This window comes from Arvicola amphibius, chromosome 9 (assembly GCF_903992535.2).
Source record: "Arvicola amphibius chromosome 9, mArvAmp1.2, whole genome shotgun sequence".
NCBI classification, from domain to species: domain Eukaryota; kingdom Metazoa; phylum Chordata; class Mammalia; order Rodentia; family Cricetidae; genus Arvicola; species Arvicola amphibius.
The window spans coordinates 121,262,677-121,275,724 of record NC_052055.2 but is presented as its reverse complement, the minus strand read 5'-3'; the positions used below and the strand labels follow the sequence as shown (position 1 = coordinate 121,275,724).

General features: G+C 48.4%; 1 protein-coding gene across 3 annotated transcripts in view; it reads left to right on the top strand.

Moving 5' to 3' along the window:
- Positions 1-12,649, top strand: part of Mapk14 (mitogen-activated protein kinase 14) — a 60,785-nt gene extending 48,136 nt beyond the window's left edge. Inside the window, exons 9-12 of one of the 3 annotated variants that reach the window (XM_038343907.1) lie at positions 4,074-4,153; positions 5,187-5,265; positions 9,083-9,256; positions 10,515-12,649. In XM_038343907.1, coding sequence (XP_038199835.1) covers positions 4,074-4,153; positions 5,187-5,265; positions 9,083-9,256; positions 10,515-10,582 — 401 coding nt within the window. In that variant the 3' untranslated portion in view covers positions 10,583-12,649. Of the gene's footprint in view, positions 1-4,073; positions 4,154-5,186; positions 5,266-9,082; positions 9,257-10,514 lie in introns of those variants that run through there. The other 2 variants (XM_038343906.1, XM_038343910.1) reach the window with 2 other exon arrangements.
- The last annotated feature ends 399 nt before the right edge of the window (positions 12,650-13,048 follow it).

The following is a 13,048-nucleotide window of genomic DNA, read 5'->3' as shown; positions in this document are numbered from 1 at the left end:
GGGTGTGGACTTCAGATCATGGGAACCCCTTTGGGGCAATTGTATGCTAATAAAACTGAGTTGAGATTCCATTTCATTCTAAGAGATGAATGGGAAATCTATGTCTGCTTCTGAGCTCTCGCTTCTCTCTGAGATTGACCACATGCTCAAAGGCTCTTTCTTTCTGCTTTCTGTTGAGAGTCTATAATCTCTGAGCATTTACCATGTGCTAGTCTGACATCATCTCTGGGGGGGTCACCTACTTCTTTACTTCCCTTGAGGGGCTCGTCCTGTGCAGGGAGCCTTCCCATGGGGCTCCTGTCTCCCAACCCCCACCCCCAGACCACACAGAGAAGCTTACTCCACTCCTGACAATCTGCAGACAGCTCTGAGCTCCTCTAGGTACCTTGGATAATACAGTAACCCATGGAGGCCCTAAGAAGGTGACTTCAGTTTACTTTAGCATTTTTTTTTAAACTGTTGGTTGCTTTCTGAGGCCAGAAATTTTGAGGAAGCTAGGAAAGCCCCTCACTCCCTCTTAGGGAAATAAACCGAGGAGCCAAGCCCCAGCTGTGCCCTCCTAGGTCCTCCCACCACTTCCCAGTACAGGGGCCTCTGCCCAGTTGGGTAGCAGGAAGCAGGCAGTAACACATCACCTCGTCTGGGAAGGTCAGGACCCAGCATATGATATGTGGCTGTACATAAAGGGCCGTGGAGCTAGAACAGCTTTGAATCTCTGTTCTGAGGGTGTAAAATGCTGTGCTGGACACATGTCATAGCGCATCCTTTCCTTGTTAAGATAAGGAGGTGAAAATACAGAAGCTGTGACTGCCTGACTCATGCTTTGAGTCACTGGGCAGAGGCAGTGGGTCCCAGGTGCTCTGGGAATGGGGGCTCATCTTCGTGCACTTGCACATTAGTGTGAAAGTCACTGTCAGAGTGTGGGCCCTAGCCGGAGAGCCAGAGCTGCGAGGGGCCTTTAGAAATGAAGGGCTGTGGGGTTTGTTTTAGCGTGTTAAAAAGAGTGGCGGGATGCCAGGTGGTGGCGCACACCTTTCATCCCAGCACTCGGGAGACAGAGGCAGGCAGATCTCTGTGTGTTCAAGGGCAGCCTTGTGAGCCAGGACTGTTACAGAGAAACTCTGTCTCCAGAAAAAAGACTGGTAAGAGGACTTGGGAAGGAGTGCGGCTACATAGAGGATAGTGTTGAGATGTCCTCTTCCCGTCACCGTCTGCCTTGTAGGTGTGTGCTGCTTGCTATAGGTGCTGAAACACATCTGTGTGAAAGGTAATATGTACTCATCACTAACCCATTATCTGTGTTTAAGAAACAATGCTGTATATGTGGCCTAATAATGAGATGTCTTTATCTTAACATGAAATGGACATCATACATTTCAACAGTTCTACTGCAGCCCTGGGCAAGATTAAATCAGGTACCAAACAAAGTAAGCATCCTCTCAGTAATACTCTGTTAAACATAGTAATGAGAAAGGAGCTTTTTGCCTACATAATTGTCATGAGTGGATCAGGGTAATCTACATGTTTAAAAGTGTTGGCAAGGTTGATTGAGTGTGGATGACACCACCCAGTACTTCTGAATCGCAAAGCACATGATGCAGGTGTGGTGGTGCAAGCTTGTAACCCCAGCATTTAGGCAGAGGCAGAGGGACCTAGGCTACATAGCAACTCTGAGGAAGGCAGTGATGGCACACACCTTAAATCCTAGCACTCAGAGAGGCAGAGGCAGGTGGATCTCCAAGTTCGAGGCCAGCTTGGTCTATAGAGTTGAATTCTAGGACAGCCAGGGCTATGCAAAGAAGCCAGGTGTTGAGTTGTAGCTTAGTTACATCGAGACCATGGGTTTCTTTCCCAGAAGCCCATAAGGGTGAAGAGCACAAAGTGCCTAAATACAGGTAGAAAAAAAGGCAGGTGAGTAAAATTACCGAGAAAATTGAAAGATGAAAGACATTAGTAAAGACTCGTAGTCAACAGAATGCTATATATACTTCATTTCTCCCAGGAAGAATGGAACAGTGACGTCAGCATGACAGGCACATAGGACCTGAGTAGCAGAATGTCAGGATGGGTTAAATAGTCCAGAGAAGGAATAAACCACTATACTTAGAAAGCAAAGCCCTAGCCGGGTGGTTGGTGGTACACACCTTTAATCCCAGCACTCAGGAGGCAGAGGCAGGAGGATATCTGTGAGTTCAAGGCCAGCCTGGTCTACAAGAGCTAGTTTCAGGACTGGCTCCAAAGCAACACAGAAACCCTGTCTCAAAAGGAAAAAGAAAGCAAAGCCCTTTAGAAGTCTTTCTGACCGTTAGATTGGGGGGCAGCGGGGGCAGGGGTGTCTGATCCTGTTTCACAAAAGCAGACAAAGCCAGATCTTGTACATGTGATTCCCAAGGAAAGAGTTGGCAGGACTTAAGTGTGTGAGACCTAACTGAATCCTGTTCTGGCTGGTTCACTCTGAGGCCCTGTTTATTCTTTCTCTTAGCATGCAGACTATTGTTCAGTATGTAGTTTGCTGAAGGGTAAGTCTAGAGTCTGTGGTCAGAGGGGCCAGCCCGTCTTTGGGCTCAGTGGGAAGAAGGGCAGATATATTAATGGTAATCTGACGTCGAACAGCGTTTGGCACACTCGAGCTAACGCGGAAGTGGCATTCAGGGGAGCCACAATGAAGTGCTATTTATTTGGCTTGGTGTTTATTAAAGATAAGACGTCAGCTAAAGAATGAACTTGGTACTTAAGGGAGTAGAAAGGAAACTCACTAAATCATGTTAAGATTTAAATGCTGTCATCACTTCTGTTTTGAGAGGGAATGTGTGATACACTGGCAGTGGGCTCTTAGATTTTAGGGGCTGTAACTTAGACCTGGTGAACTGATTCTTAGGACCCAAATGGTGGGAGAAGAGAATTGACTCCTACAACCTAGAGGCCCCTGACCTGCACGCATGAGTGGTGCTTGTGACCTGCCCTTACTGCCATGCACAATGTAGAAGTGCAGGGAGTAAAGCTTTCCCTGTCAGATAAACATGGTGCTGTGAACATTCTGTTCATTGATGCTAATGTGTTCACTCACTGTAGGTATGGGGTAATTGTTGTGGCGTGCTGGTACCAGCTTGTGCCTTCTGTTTTGCTTTTGCCATCAGCTTCATAATGTACCCTTCTTTGCCTACCTATGTGTTTGTGGCATGTTGTTGGGTTTGTTTTTTGTTTGTTTGTTTGGGTTTTTTGTTTTGTTTTTAATATTTATTTATTTTGTATACAATATTCCGTTTCTGTGTATGCCTGAAGGCCAGAAGAGGACACCAGACCTCATTACAGATGGTTGTGAGCCACCATGTGGTTGCTGGAAATTGAGCTCAGGACCTTTGGAAGAGCAGGCAATGCTCTTAGCCCTTGAGCCATCTCTCCAGCCCTGTTTTTGTTTTTTGAGACAGGGTTTCTCTGTGTAGCCCTAGCTGTCCTAGAACTTGCTCTGTAGACCAGGCTGGCGTCAGACTCAGAGATCCACCTGCCTCTGCCTCCCAAGTGCTGGAATTAAAGGCGTGCACCACTACTGCCTAGCTGTGGCATGCATCTTAAATGTAACATTGCCAGTGTCTTTGAGACTTGGCATAGCTCAACACCCACTCTCCTGTCTCAGCTTGGGTGTGACTCCTAGAGAACCTCTGTCTCCAGCACTCAGCCTCTTCCTCAGGTGGGTCTAGTAGATCTTTCAGTTTTCTGGAGTTTAGTCACCATTGTGGCAAACAGGTTTTGACTGTTGGTACTTCAAAACAGTTCTCTGGCAAACGTCCTGGATCAAGGAACGCTCTACTTCCAGGAAACTTGAACTATTTAAAGTTGACACTTAGGGAAAAGCTAGTTTTCGTGTCTGCATGGCTACTCACTGGCTAGGTGCCTAATAGCTCCTGCCATTCTCCAAAAAAATGTTTTAGCACGTACCTTAGACTCTGAGCTGGGGCAGGTGGGAAATAGAGCTGTTTTCTTTGGGGATGGCTTTTAGACTTTAAAAACAAAAACACAGCTAGAGTTGATTTTTGCACTGTGTGTTTAACAATACCCTTGACTAGGCGTCTAAGATATTAACCAGCTTCAGCAGATAATGCGTCTGACGGGGACACCCCCTGCTTATCTCATTAACAGGATGCCAAGCCATGAGGTGAGAACAAACAGCACATTCAGGGAGGTCTAACTCAGAGGCCACCTTCTCATTGTAACGTCTGTGTCTAACCAGCAGTTTCTACTGTCACCAAATGCTTGCATGTGCCCCGAGGACTGCTGCGGCAGTGACTGGCTATGTGCTGCCAGGGTGCTGGCATTTGGGATGAAATGTCGTGTAGACCAAGGCAGTGAGATAGTGTAGGCTTGTAAGTAACAAAGTAATGTTCATTGGTGTTTGGTTTTCTGAATCTTGTGCTAGAGGCCCCATGTGTCTTTGTTGGTGTGTGTAGTTAGTATATGCTGCAGCTTCATCACAGGTGTGAAACACCTTCTGCTAATGGATTGCTGTGTTTTTTTTTTAAAACACAAGTGGTCCATATTAAATATGAGCATTCAGGTAGAATCAGGTTCTTGACCAGTTCATAATCATTACCCTATCTCCAGTTTGTAGTCAGAGGTGACTGGGGTACTTCTCACAGGCCCTTGGTATTTTGGGGAACCAGGTTAGCAAACAAACCGTCATGACAGCACTGTTTGCATTTCAGCCCTGTCTGAACACTCTCCTTGTCTGCACTGAAGGACGGCTTCTCTGGGGGAGATGGGTCTCTACCTCTCTCTTCAATTCCTTCTTCCATTCCGCATGGCTATGTAGGAAGGGATTACAGCCATGTGTGTCTGTTACTATGGCTGCAGGTTAGAGTGAGTCTCTGCTGCAGTACCAGCTTCTCTTCCAGATGTAGCTGACTAGGAAGACAGTCCAGGAAAAGACCACTTCTTAGAAGTCTCTGTTCTCTTCAGACCTCTGACCCTATCTGTGATGAGAAGACTAATGAAGGGCAGTTGATGGTTGGCAGTCTCATCCCCGTGAAACAGAACTGTGGGGGGAAATACAGTCAGTGGCCTCACACTGAGGAGCTGAGGGGCTAGAAGGGGGAGGAACCGCTGAGACAGTGTTCCGCACTGTGCTGCTGGCACTCCGAGAGCAGTAACCGTACTGAACACAGTCATTCTGAGAGTCCATGTTTTTACAGGCAAGAAACTACATTCAGTCCCTGGCCCAGATGCCGAAGATGAACTTCGCAAATGTGTTTATTGGCGCCAACCCCCTGGGTAAGTTGATCTCGTTCATTTGGGGACTTGAAATTTTGTTCTGTGTCTTTTGGATCTTAATAAATATGGCTGTTACTTTCTGCTTATGCTGTCACATTTAAAGAAGAATCATACAATGGGTCGCCGAATATGGAGGGAGAAAGGATGCGTGTAGCAGACACCGGAAAACTGTGGGAAGAAGGCAGGAGACTACAAGCAGACACTGATCCTCACAGCTGCTGGTGGCAGATGGGGCCCAGCTGAGGGCAGAATGCAGAGACAGGGCCATGCTTAGTGCCCAGCATCCTGTTGCCCTCCACTCTCACAGACTCTTTCCTCTTCTCTCTGCCCTTCAGGGGCCTAACCAGCTGGCTTTGCAGAGTTAATTTGCCATCTCAGACTTAAACTCAATTCCTTCCTGCCTCCATCACCTCTAGGGTCCCCTGGCAAACGGAAGTGACAATGGTAGCTAAGAATGTGTCTTTCTGGGGGCTGGAGAGATAGGTCAGCATTTAAGAGCACTGGCTGCTCTTATAGAGGACCTGGGTTCAATTCCCAGCACCCACATGATAGCTCACAACTGTCTGTACTCCTGTTCCAGGTGATCTGACACCCTCACACAGACATACGTGCATATAAAATAAAAATAAATCTTTAAAAAAAAAGATATGCCTTAGCCAAAACTACAGTTACTATTCCTTAACGATGGGGCTAATATGTACTTCAGCTGATTCCAGCAGCTTGCTGAGGTGCTAGTTCCTTACTCTGGGACATTGTAGTGGGCAGTAGTAAACACAGAAGGCCAGACCACAGACTCACTGCAGTGGGAAGGGAGTGAGTGGGTGTGGCAGCTGGTGTCCTTGGCCTCCTCACATTCCTGCAGATATTACTGCAGGCTGCTTCACGCTTCTGTGTGGGTTATGTTAACTTTCTGAGGCCTCCAGAAGCCGTGCACCAGAGTGGACCAGAGTCAGCTGTTGCCTCCGGAGAGCTGGGGGCCAGGGCAGTGGGTTCAGAAGCTGTTTCCCATACAGAATGCCATCCATAGCCACGGTGCAGTGGGCTGTGCACTCTTTGTGGCAGGAGAGGTGCCCGCACTCTTGGAGGAGTGAGTCCAGCCTAAGCTACATCAGTCAGGCCTTGGGTGTGCAGGGTGCTGAGGGTTTGGGCTGGCTTTGCAGCCTCTGTGACATGTTCTCATTGGTCTTCTGTGACATGCTTTAGCTGCAGCATCCAGGTAAAGGTCTGTGAAGTCTCTGTGATCTGTAAGGTCTCCGGGATGTTGGGATGGAAAATGAGTCCACCCCAGCACCCTACATTTCAGATGCATCAGTGCCTGTTTGACTCCCTCTTGTCTGCCTCAAAAGGATTTCTTCTGCCTGTGATTGAAGTCACATACATCCTGATAGGTGTCCCCATTTAAACACTAAAAAGAACCAGCTACCAGGAGTCAGTCCAGACTTCTGGGGAGTGAAATCTGGTGCTCAACACAGCCTGCTCATACCCAAACGTGCCTCACAGCCTATTGCCAAGTGTTGATGTCAGGGGGAACACACTGTGACCGATCACTAGCCATCTCCAACAAGCAAGCTGGCCTGCACACCAGCGATGTATTAGCTGCCCTGTGGTCAGACACTGGCTTCACATCATTGCTGTTCCTGAACAAAGCATAACTGAGAACTTCATTGTCTGCCACGATCCCTGAGAAGTCTTTCTTTCTTCTGACCTTGTCCTCATCTAAGTGCATTGGTCCTGAGGCTGTGTAACTTTTTACCATAGTGTGGCAGGTACCCGCCCATTTGTGTTCAGTATAAAATCAGCAGACTTGTGGAAGACCATGAGAAGAATAGCTAGGCAGTTCACCTGGTGGCCTGTTTTCTGGTCCTCTGCTTCCTCTCCCAAGTGCTGGAATTGCAGTGTGCACCACCACACTCTGTGTATGCACTGCTGGTTTGGAATCAAAAACCTTGTGCACACTTGGCAAGCACTCTACAAGCCACACCCCAGCCCCTCTCTAAAGATAGGCTCACGAATCTGAGCATCTGCACATTTCCTGTGGATGACTCTGGAGTTCTGGCCGCAAGATGCTTGATTACTGTGATAGCAGAGGACATCATGTCTTCAGGAAGCTTTCCTCCTCCTTGGCACCCACAGCCCTCCACTGTGAAGAAACCTCAGCCTCTAATGAGGCCATGACACTGGGGAGAAAAAGATCAGTAATGCTAAAACCATTATCGAAAGTGACTGATACTCTCCAGGAGCCAAAATATTCCCAGATGACTCACGTGGGGAGAGAAGGAAACACTCGGATGCCGTCACCTTTAGCTCCGCTGGCAGTGGAGCAAGTGGCTGTCGTGCCCACCAGTTCAGAGCACCATGGCCTGTGACGTGCCCGTGCCCAGGGTGCCTGACTTCATTCTGACCAGAGATTTAGACCTATATATAGAGAATCGGAAAATGGGAGGGTGGGTGCATCAGCACAGAGAAGTAACGGAAACCTGTGATGGCTGTCTGCTGCACATCTGGAATATGCCAGTGTGCTCACGAGGGTGAGTTCAAGGTCAGCCTGGACTAGGTGAGGCAGCTTCAGAAAAGCCACAGAGAGAGAGAGCCCCATACGCAAATCTTCGTTTGAACAAGTGAGTTGGAGACAGCTGTGAATTGGAACGTTTTACCACACACCGGGTTTGGGTTAATGACCGTGTCGTGGTCGTGCAGGACGGTGTCTTTGTGCTGCAGTGTTTGGGCTATAAAGTGTCATCTCAGTAATCTTCATACAATTCAGGAGAAGCACAGAAATAAGGTGAGAAATATGTCAGACGTGGACTGATGCCCCTGCAAGGGCATGGGTGCCCCTGCCGTTTGAACAGCTAGTTCTGGGTCTCGGTTTTCACTCTATGGGTCATAAGGATCAGATACCTTTATCGAGAAGTATCTTTTCTCCTCTGGGAAACCCTCAACTTACTAATTGTTTGAAATTCTGGATGAATATTTATTTATATTGTTAGTATATAACATTGTGTACTGTTATATAAGTTGTATAGTAGGCGGGGGGGTGGGGGGGGACTTCGGTCAAACAGCCTGCCTCATAGATTGCTTTAGCCATCAATCTCCTTTTCAGTACAGTTTGGTTTAGTAGTCACAGTGTGGTGCTGACATTGCAGAACAGCTTCTTCAAAGCCTGGTTTTGGGGAGTATATTTTGCTTTGTTTTTGAGGGGTTATTTTGGGGGTGGTAAGACAGGGTCTCACTATGTAGCTCTGGTTGTCCAGGAACTTGTTATGTAGTCCAGGTAGGTTTTGAACTCACAGAGATCCTCCTGCCTCTGCCTCCCAAGTGCTGGGATTAAAGGTGTGAACAACTTCGCCCAACCCAAATTTTTTTGTTTCTAAGCTTTCTTTTAACAGTTTGTTTATTGTCCTGGGTTTGAAACCTAGGACAATGAAGAATGTTCAAGGAAGTACATACCTGCCCAGCCCAGTAATTTTTTAAAAATAATACACACACATATAGTTTATTTATTTTCATTTTTTATATGCATTGATATTTTGTCTGTATGTATGTCTGTGTGAGGGTGTCAGATCTTAGAGTTACCAGCAATTGAGCTGCCATGTGAGTGCTGGGAATTGGACCCTGGCCCTCTGGAATAACGGCCAGTGCTCTTAACCACTGAGCCATCTCTCCAGCCCCTCCAGTAATTTTCCTAAAATGTGCCAGCTAGCTTCGTACATGTAGACACAGGAAAGGGGTTGCATGCAGGAGCAGATACCTGAGAAGGTCCTTGGTTTGGCTGTGGTGGTGGTGGTGGCACTAATGGCATGTGTCCTCTCGTGGACAGCTGTGGACCTGCTGGAAAAGATGCTCGTCCTGGACTCAGATAAGAGGATCACGGCTGCCCAAGCCCTGGCACACGCCTACTTCGCTCAGTACCACGACCCTGACGACGAGCCTGTGGCCGACCCTTACGACCAGTCCTTTGAAAGCAGGGACCTCCTAATAGATGAGTGGAAAAGTGAGTCCGGGGCTTGCGCGGGCTCAGGAGCTTGATCTCGGTTTAGTCTTGGCTTGTTGTTTTTCTCTCTGTAGGGCTGGCTGTCTCTCTTGGAACTGGCTCTGTGGACCAGACCTACCTCTGCCTCCTAAGTGCTGAAAAATGTGTACCACCATGCCCGGCTTATTGGACTTCACACATACTGCACAAGTGTTCTACCACTGAGCCACATGGCCAACCCAAGAACTTACTTTTAAAAATCTTTTCTGGGGCCAAATGGTGGTGGCACACACTTTTAATCCCAGCACTTGGGAGCCAGAGACAGATCTCTGTGAGTTTGAGGCCAGCCTGGTCTACAGAACCAGGGTACACAGAAAAAGCTATCTTGAAAAACAAAAAAACAACCAAAAAAAAAAAAAAAAACCAAAAAACACTTTTCTGGGAAAAATAAGAACTCATCAATGGCCACCTAGTATTGTGGTTCCGGTACTCAGGGTCATTCACACTGCATACATAGGTAGCTTGAGGCTGGCCTAGGCCTCATGAGATCCTGTCTCAGTAAAGCCCTTGTGAATGGTTATTGCCAGCTCACTAAACTTGCAGCCATGGTCTTCGGTGCATACATTCCCTGATGCAGGCTGCAGGTGCAGTTCCCTGATGCAGGCTGCAGGCACACACGCAGAGTGCAGCTCTTCACACTGACAGACCGCTGAGGCTCGGGGCGTGGTCGCATTAACAGCATCTCTGGACTAAGCAGGGCCAATGCATTTGCAGTGTTCCATTTGATAAAACTAGGGCAAGAGGTTGGTTGGTTTTGGTTTTTGAAGACAGGGTTTCTCCGTTGCTTTGGAGCCTGTCCTGGAACTAGCTCTTGTAGACCACAGGCTGGCCTCGAACTCAGAGATCCTCCTGCCTCTGCCTCCCGAGTGCTGGGATTAAAGGTGTGTACTACCACCGCCCGGGCCAGGGCAAGAGTTTTTATAGCTTACCTTTGGCCTTGTTAGGGACTGCCAGGAATAGAGCCACATCTCCTTCATCCAATGTCAGATTCCTTCATAAATCACAAGGTCAGCTGTCCAGTTAGCCCCCAGAGCTAGGCCTGTCGTCCACTGTAGTACCTGGGCTGACTGCTCCTGAGCAGTCATGAGTGGCAGGATAGTCCTCCCTGTGAGAAGCCATGCTGCAGGTCATGAGCAAGTAGCAGGGCAGATGAGCGAGTGTCTGCTGGCAAAGACAGCGGTCTCAGTTCTCACAGCTCACCCTTCCTTCCCTGTCACAGGCCTGACCTACGATGAAGTCATCAGCTTTGTGCCACCACCCCTTGACCAAGAAGAAATGGAGTCCTGAACACCTGGTTCTGTTCTGTCGATCCCACTTCACTGTGAGGGGAAGGCCTTTTCATGGGAACTCTCCAAATATCATTCAAGTGCCTCTTGTTGAAAGATTCCTTCATGGTAGAAGGGGGTGCATGTATGTGCATAGTGTTCGTGTGTGTGTGTGTGTGTGTGTGTGTGTGTGTGTGTGTCTCTGTCTGTCTGTCTGTCTGTCTGTCTGTCTGTCTGTCTGTCTGTCTTTGTGGATGGAAGTCACTTCATGAGTTGTGGATGCTCCATGACAGCCTCTGCCTGCTTTCTCAGAGTCTGGGCAGGCTGATGGAAACGACTGTCTTGTTAGGGATGTATTAAGTGCAGAGTAAAATTTTAAAAGATCCCTATTCCTAGTTACACTTTTGCCACTCTGGCTTCTCTTGTGTCCCTGCCTTTACCACACACCACAGTGGTACAGAGAGGCCATGCCCCAGCCATGCACACAGCCGAAGAGGACCACCTGGCTCCTGGGCTCTAGCCTGTGATTGGCTTGCTTACCGTGTCCTCAGAGCCTGACTGGTGTGTCCAAAGCTGTCAGTCTGTTTGTGCCTTAAAAGGAGAAGGACGCATAGATAGTTACAGAACCGCAGCTGCTGACATTCTGAGCCAGGCGAGTGCACAGGGCTATTGGGTGGCCAGTAGTGAGCTGGAAGAAACAAGGCAGCCTTCAGGGAGGCCGTGTGTGTGTGTCTGTCTGTGTGTGTGGTCTGTTTCCGCGCGCATGTGCATGCATGTCTGTGTGGCCGCCCTCCCTCTCCCAGGAGTGAGCGGTGTCTGTGCTTAACCCTCACCTCAGTGAGATGAGGTTCCTGCCGTCAGCCGCTTCCTGTGTGCTCTTCACATCTAGCAGAGTGCGGGTGTGTTTGCATGCTTGTACAACCCCTGTCTGACTGCCGGGCGCGTGGAGACTTCCTGGCCGCTCTAGTCCACGTTGCCTCAGCTGAAGCCATGGGCACGCTCCTGCCTCCTCACTCCAGCGCTCCTCTGTGTTGAACACAGCTGATCCTCCAAGGTGCTCACGGCGCAGAGACACACGGGATGGACAGAGCACCTGGAGGCTTGCCGTCTGTCACCAGTCAAGGGGAACGAGGCCTTTCCTCAGCTCTGGAAATCGTGTTCTCCTCACTATGATAACCAGCTAAGAAACTCTGAACCGAAGTGAGGAGCAAAGGCTCGTGGGCCAGGACTCGTTCCAGTCTCTCTCAGTAGTGTTGTTAGGGCAGAGCCAGGCAGTCAGAGGCACCTTTCCTTGGAAGGGTCCTCCCGGCAGCTTGACACTGACTGATTCTCGGTCTCAGTGTTGATTTGAGGAGAAATCAATTTTGTCTTGGAATTTTGTATGTTTTAGGAATCCTGAGAGAATGTGATTCCTTCTGATGGGGAGAAAGGGCAAATTATTTTAATGTTTTGTATTTTCACCTTTATAAAGATGAAATCCTCAGGGGTGAAGAACTGTTTGCATAACTCTGAATTTCAGGCACTTTGTGCTATATGAGGACCCATATATTTAAGCCTTTTGTGTAATAAGAAAATGTACAGCCAATTCCAGTGTTGGCCATGACAGGTCTTGTATTTAGGTCAAGGTGTCTCTATTCTCTATCAGTGCAGGGACATGCATGCTCCAGACTGCCAGGGTAGGACCCTACATCATCCGGAGCCAAGGAGGAGGCAGACTGGCCAGGCCTTGCCACCTCAGTGTGCACCTCAGCTTCCACACCCCAGCAGGACGCATCCTAGTGGCGTGTCTGGTTATGAAGGCAAGTGTGATTCCCAACAGTTCTGCTCGGAGTACTTTATTGCAGATGTCTTTGCACATGTGACCATGCTGTGTTAAGAGGCCATGCTCCAGGGCCCAGACTCACTGGAGCTGGCTGAAGAGCTCCTGGCATCCATAGCCAAATGCTGCCATCTCCCAGGTTCTCCTCCAGAAAACAAGGGAATGAGGGAACTGCTATTCTGTGTGTATTCATGAACTCGGCTGTAGTCCCATACGCCATAGGATGTCAGGCAATACCACTGGGTAAATAAAGCCTATTTTTCAAATTCAGTGCTTTCTCAAGTTTACTGTGTTCCTCTTCATGGTGGTGGTTTCAGCATGGGCTGGCACGCATTTCTGGCAGACCCTTTAGAGCTTAGTTCACTTGTAGAGTCAGCTCTCTGCTGTGAGCAAACACCTGTTTCCACAGTGTCACGTGATTGAAAGGGCCCAAAGATTATTTTTTTTTTGTAGCATGCATAAACTGATGTACAAGTTGAATCCCAGTGACCAGAAATTAAGTCTGATCGGAGAATGCCCACAGTTTGCTCCATGCCTTCTGTGGTCTCCTCGCTACAGTAAGAGCTGGAATAGTTGAGACAGAAACCATGGGATTCACCACCTGTCTACTTAGCATTTGGCCCTTGTCAGCTCCACTGACCACTCTTACACAGTGGATTTTAAGTTGCT